Source organism: Polistes fuscatus, unplaced genomic scaffold, assembly GCF_010416935.1.
Source record: "Polistes fuscatus isolate 324 unplaced genomic scaffold, CU_Pfus_HIC Scaffold10, whole genome shotgun sequence".
Taxonomy (NCBI): domain Eukaryota; kingdom Metazoa; phylum Arthropoda; class Insecta; order Hymenoptera; family Vespidae; genus Polistes; species Polistes fuscatus.
Window position 1 is genome coordinate 3,729,845 of NW_025112998.1, and position 6,047 is coordinate 3,735,891.

At 40.8% G+C, this 6,047-nt stretch overlaps 1 protein-coding gene across 8 annotated transcripts; it reads left to right on the forward strand.

Annotated features, from left to right (window-relative positions):
- The first annotated feature begins 133 nt into the window (after positions 1-133).
- LOC122526124 lies at positions 134-5,341 on the forward strand. 8 transcript variants are annotated; one of them, XM_043649313.1, is made up of 6 exons: positions 134-775; positions 890-1,180; positions 1,246-1,529; positions 1,639-1,763; positions 1,831-3,154; positions 4,808-5,341. In XM_043649313.1, exons 1-5 carry the CDS (start codon positions 557-559, stop codon positions 1,920-1,922), a joined length of 1,011 nt encoding a protein of 336 aa, XP_043505248.1. In that variant the 5' UTR covers positions 134-556; the 3' UTR covers positions 1,923-3,154; positions 4,808-5,341. The 8 variants fall into 8 exon arrangements, with proteins under 8 accessions (XP_043505248.1, XP_043505249.1, XP_043505246.1 ...); XM_043649314.1 differs by having other exon boundaries at positions 4,816-5,341; XM_043649311.1 differs by having other exon boundaries at positions 1,831-3,115.
- Positions 5,342-6,047: the final 706 nt, after the last annotated feature.

The following is a 6,047-nucleotide window of genomic DNA, read 5'->3' on the forward strand; positions in this document are numbered from 1 at the left end:
ATTATTTATGAAAAGTATACATTTTTTATTAATTATTATAAATATAAACAAAGTTTCTTTCTTAAAATATCAATGTAGTCTAAACTATAAAATATCATGTACACACACACACAAAAGGACGTTCTATTTTTTAAATATTTGCAAGGTTTCCCGCTGTGAATTCAAATTGGCGCGATTTTAGTTCATTTTCCCCCGCATGTATCGCTGTAGTCGCATGTCTCGAACGATATCAGGTGAATCCCCTAAACGTAGATCATTTTTTATGCATTGTAATACTATATCATCTTATTAGAAACAATTACGTCAAGTTAACCTTGAAAAACTATAACAAATGTACTCGATTACATCAGTCTTATCGATATATCATCGAAATATTTAAATTTATGAACCAAAATGATCGCTGAAGGAGTTAATAAGTATATGAAAAAAGTTTAGCAGGAAATTTAAATATACAAACGTGTCAGTGGTTATCGAAGTAAATTACGTTTTAGAAAAAAGATTAGAAAGAATCTTGAGTATTTAGTTTTGTCTAATAAGACAGAAAAGAAGTTTTAAAATGTTTCGAAAGAATCAATACAAACGTTGGAGCGAGCCTTCGTTATGCAGGCGTCATTTTTCATATTTGCCAGCGACTTCGGAAGAAGATGAAGTAGATTTTGTTCAACAGCGTGGAACTTCTGGAGAGGAACATCACTCGATGGACTGCTGTTTATGTTACGAACATTGTAATAAGAAAAAGTCTTCCAAGTATTTAATCAACGACAATATCAAGGCAGTAATTTGAATGCACGTATTGTTTTGAAAATAGCACCAAATTAGAATCAAATAGAAAGATTTAAGAAAAAAACTTTGTACGTACATATGTATACTGTATATGTTTCCTAAACAGAGATCGAACAGATTACGTTCGCAACGAACAAGGGAGAACATGGAATTAAGGTTGATTGGAAGTCAGGTTGAGGAAGCCCTAGCTGATGACAGGCAAGCAGTTTTAATGCAACAGTTGGATTTGATCAGTAATGCACTTGAGGCATTAATCCATTACATACAATCCTTACAAGTAACCAATCAAGCTGCTCAAAGGGTGATGGATGTTGGACAATTGTTAATTAGTACTCGTATTACTTTGGTTGATAACTCAACAACAAATTTCAAATCTTTGGCCGAACAGCTTCAACAGGTAGACAAGTTTGCAAATAGTTAACTTATGTATAAAATTGATGTTTTGTTGATTACGCTGATTAGATGGAGAGTAAAAAAGAATATCGAGTATCATTCTTACGAGATTTAAGCGAACATTGTTCTAAGAGTATAACAATGTCTAAACAATTACGTATTTTAATGGAAGAACATAAATCGAGGAAAGAAAATTTTTCCATAGCTGCAAAAAATTTTCAACATTTTCTTAATACATCGAAATTGTCGGAATTGCAATTAGAAAAATTACGTTGTCAATACAATTCTATTTTGGAGGATTATCAAGAGAGTAGACAAATTTTGGATGTAAGATTGCCGAAAGTAGTTAACGCGTACGTTAAAAAAATAACTTTAGTTCTTGTATTTTGAGGTTAAAACTCCCTACATCCTCCTACCTTAATGCTCTCAAGTTTATATTAGGCGCTGTTTTTTTAATTGCAGACGATTGGTAACACTGCACGAAGGTTTCGGAAGGATCGTAGAATTTTTTAACGATTTGGATTATTTCAAAGAAATTTCCGAGATATTTAAACGATTAAAAGACTATTTGTACGTTGAGGACTTAGGTAACTAAAAGAAAAAGAAAACATCATATTTAATTGATAACATAATCGTAATTTATATTTCATGCAGTAAAAGAACACAGCATGATTGCCGCGGAAATACCGGAAAACGTAGAAACGTGTCAATTGTGTCAAACAACAAATCGCGTTGATAAGAAATAATAATAATAATGTTAACAATAATCGCACGATAAAATTTCATTCCGATGCTTCCTCGAACGTAAATCATCGGTGAAAAACGTCGTATACAAATTGTAAACGGTTTGGGAAGCCTTATTATCATTTCAAAGTCAGTTTAATCCTCTTACATGCAAGAACGTGTCAAGGTTTGTCTGTGCCCTGATCATTTGATAAACTAAAAACTCCGTTATAAATTCGTAGAAAAAAAAATTTAATAGTTCTCCTTAAGACAGAAAATAAAACCAATTTGTATATGAGATTATACAAATTTCTACCTATGTAATGCGTTTATATTCGCATAAATAAAGATTTCATTCTACGTAAATACTTGCTTATATATAACAAAAATACAGATAAAATTATAATGCAAAAAAATACATACATAGCAACGACATGTTTGCTTTTGTCGAAAAGAAGCCAATTAAAAAGAAATTAAATAAACGAACGAGTTGCAAGATTAAAAAAACTGATATCGGGTCGTACACTGGCGCCATAGGTTTGAAAAGTTGGAAGCAATATGGCGACGTGCGTATACAAGACGGCGCGACCAATAGGAGTAGAGAGAGAAAGAATACGGTGCCTGGGAGAAGACGCGCGCCGTTTTCTCGATTAGGTCACGACACTCCCTCTATAATGATGCGAACGATGCGTGCGAAGGTATCGAAATGCACACGGAAAAAATATTTTGAAGAAGATGATCAACGACATTTGACAATAGAAGTAGAAGACATCGCGATTTAAGAATAAATAAAAAGAAAAGAAAAGGGTTAGTAGATAAAAAGGTACGTTTTTCAGGATAAATAAAAAAGTAATTAAACAAGAATATCATATGGAAGAATAAGCGTAAGAAAGTAGTAATGCGTAGAGACACGAACAGAGGGCACGTGTGTCGCTTTATGGGGATCGGTTGATCGTATACGGTGAGGGGGAGAAAGAGAGAGAAAGTAGACTAAAGAGGAAGAGTGGGAGGAAAGAGAGAGAGAGAGTATCATGAAGCGAATGAGCATGGTTAGAAAGAGAGCGAAAGAGAGGGATAGAATATAACCTATATCCGTAGTGTGTCTCGGCCGGTGCGTTGTCGTCGTTACGTTCTCCGTGCCTCTTCCCCCGACGGGTGGCGGTCGGGTAGAGATCGCTGCTGCCCTTAACGTCGGATTTTAATCTCGTTAAAAACAGTGGGTATAATGTGTGGAAACACGTGTTCTATCACAGTGGTATATGTCCGAGGTTTCCCTATCTCTCTCTCTTTCTCTCTCCTCCTCCCACCCTGTCTTTTCTGTTTCTTCGACAAGTAGAGTAAGACGATAAAATAATGTGAAAAAGAAAGAAATAAAGAAAGAAAGGGAAAGAGAAAGAGAAAGAGAGAGAGAAAGAGAGAGAGCGATGGCCTAACTCGCGCGCGCGTTCGCGACACTTGGTTCGTTCGTTCCGTTCGTTCGTCCGTCCGTCTGTCCGTCCGTTTGTTTGTTCATCCGTTCGTTCGTATGTTCTTATGTTTGTACGTTCGTTCGTTCGTTCGTTCGTTCGAACGTAGTACGTTCGTACGTACGTACGTACGTAAATACGTTCGTAGTCGTTGTCGGGCTTCGTCAATCTGGTTTGGTTTAACAGGATTCCACGTAGAGAAAGAGAGAGGAGTTAGTAGGAGGGTCGATAAAAGTCCGTGTACCGAACGGGCGCGCCGCGAATCGTTCGAGTTCGCTCACCGCGCTCGAACCTCCGTGTGTGGCCGGTTACCTTCTTCCTTCTTCCACCCTCGGTCGTGTCGCCTTTTGCTTCGAGCGACACCAAGAGAGATAGAGTGAGAGAGAAAGAGAAAGAGAAAGATAGAAAGATAGATACATAGATAGATAGATAGATAAATAGATAGATAGATAGATAGATAGAGATAGAGAACGAGAGGTGGCAGGAGAGTAGTTCCTCTTGGAGCCCAGTCTGTTCTCCTCTGTGGCGTGTGTGTGCGCGCGTGTGTCAAAGACACCATTCTCGTAATAATCCTCTATCGTCGGTTCCTCTCGTCGACGTTGACATCGTCCTCTTCGTCGTCTTCGTCGTCGTAGTCGTAGTCGTAGTCATTGTCGTTGTCGTTGTCGTTGTCGTAGTCGTCGTTGTAGTCGTCGGCAACGACATCGTGGTGAGATCTTCGTGTTCGTACGGTGTTGGCTCTAGTTTCTCTCCCGAGTTTCCCAAGAGTGAGCGAGGGAGTTAGTAAGAGAGAGAGAGAAAGAGATAGAGGTAGAAGGATAGAGTGGAAGGTAAAGAAGAAGGGGAAACGAGAAAGAGAGAGAGAGAGAGAGAGACAGCGCCGGTGAGTTACCACACCCAACCGAGCGAGCCGTAGAAAATCCCTCGCGCGATTGGTACGCTCTTGAGCGAAGGAGCGTAGACATAAAGAGAGAGAGAAAGAAAGGAAGAGAGAGAGAGTGAGAGAGAGGGAGAGTGAGTGAGACAGAGCGTCAAACGAGAGAGCCGGTGATATCTCTCGTCGACGTTGTCCTCGTCGTTGTCGTCGTCGTCGTCTGTCGTTGCTACTGTCGTCGTCATCGTTATTGTCGTCGTTATTGTACCGTGTTATAGTAGAAAAAGAAACATACTAAGGATAAGGAACGAGAGCAAGGAGGTTACTACTGTACTCGTGAGTTTGGTGTGTTAAATAATCAACGTCATCGTGGTCGTGGAATTGTCGTGTGGAATCGTCGTGGTCCCGAGGACGCTCAAGTTTGTTTCTCTATCTCTCTCTGTTCCTCGCGTGCATGCGTGCGTGCGTGCCCCGTGCGTGCGTGCGTGCGTGCGAGCGTGCGCTCCGCACTACTCGCGGTCTGTGGTACTTTATTTTCCTCTTGTTTTTCTTTTTCTCTTTCTCTGAGGAGAGAAGATTAGAAAAGAACTAAGAAGTAGTAGAAGAAGAAGAAGAAGGAGGAGTGAATTGAGAAAAGGTGGTGACGATAGAAAGAAGAGGAAGAAGAAGAAGAAGAAGAAGGGAGTTGAGTGCGTGAATGCGTTGATGCGTCGCTGCCGTCGTCGTCGTCGTCGTCGTCGTCGTCGGGAGGAGCAACGATCGTCGTCGTCTTCGTCGTCGTCGTCGACGTTGCTGTTGTGTTGTCTTCGTCCTCTTCGTTATTCTTCTTCCACGTTGAGTGATAGATAGAATAGTTTAGGTTACCGTCAAGCGGGAGAGTATTCTCCTCGTTAGTGTTCGCGCTGAACGAGGAGAGGGATTAAAAAGAAGAGAGAGATAAAAGAAGAAGAAAAAGAAGAAGGAGAAGAAAAAGAAGAAGCAAAAGCGGTGCTGAAGAAGTGCCGCCGTGGTGTCCGTGCTGGTGGTGGTGGTCGTGGTGGCGGTGGTGGACGTGGTGCGACGAGTGTTGTTGGTGCCGGTGGTGCAAGAAGAAGAAGAAAAAGAAAGAAAAGAAGAAGAGGAAAAGGGTTATAAAAAGGGAGAAAAGGTGCTGGAAGTGGTGGTTGTTGTGTTGTTTGAGGAGCTCGTGGTGCAAACAAGAAAAAGTAGAAGTAGTAATAATAATAATAATAATAATAAAAAAAAATAATAATAGTTATAATAATAATAACAATAATAGTAATAATAAAAGAAGAACAGCAACAACAAAAACAACAACAACGATCGTTGGAAGAGTTTTACACGCCGGTCGTGTCGGTAATAGTAATAGTGTCATCATCATCATTATCCTCGTTGTCGTCGTCGTCGTCGTCGTCGTCGAAGCAACGTCCTTGTCATCATCATCATCGTTGTCATCGCCGTCGTCGTCGTCGTCGTCGTCGCCGTCGTTGTTGTTTGAAAAGAAGAGAAGGAGAAAGATAGCCGAGACCACGAGGACGGCGACGAGACGTCGTCCCTCCTCCTCCTCTTCCTTTTCCTCCTCCTCCTCCTCTTCTTATTTCTCGTACATCGCCCTGTCGAGATAATATCAACCGGACGATAGACGACCGTCCTTCTTTAATTCTTTTTCGTCGTCTCGACGACGGTCGGCGCTTGGCCGGCGCTTTTCGCCGCGTTACAAATAGTTATACCCCCTCCTTACTTTTCATTCCGTTGCACCCCCGCAGTCCCGTTTTTGTCCGAAACCGTTCGCTCTCTTTCCTTCTCTT

What these genes read in the sequence shown, in the direction of transcription:
- LOC122526124 (XM_043649313.1), top strand. Translation starts at nt 557, where the DNA reads ATGTTTCGAAAGAATCAATACAAACGTTGGAGCGAGCCTTCGTTATGC. An exon ending in TCAACGACAATATCAAGGCA is followed by an intron (nt 776 to 889) that starts GTAATTTGAATG and finishes TTTCCTAAACAG; the next exon opens with AGATCGAACAGATTACGTTC. An exon ending in TTGCCGAAAGTAGTTAACGC is followed by an intron (nt 1,530 to 1,638) that starts GTACGTTAAAAA and finishes TTTTAATTGCAG; the next exon opens with ACGATTGGTAACACTGCACG.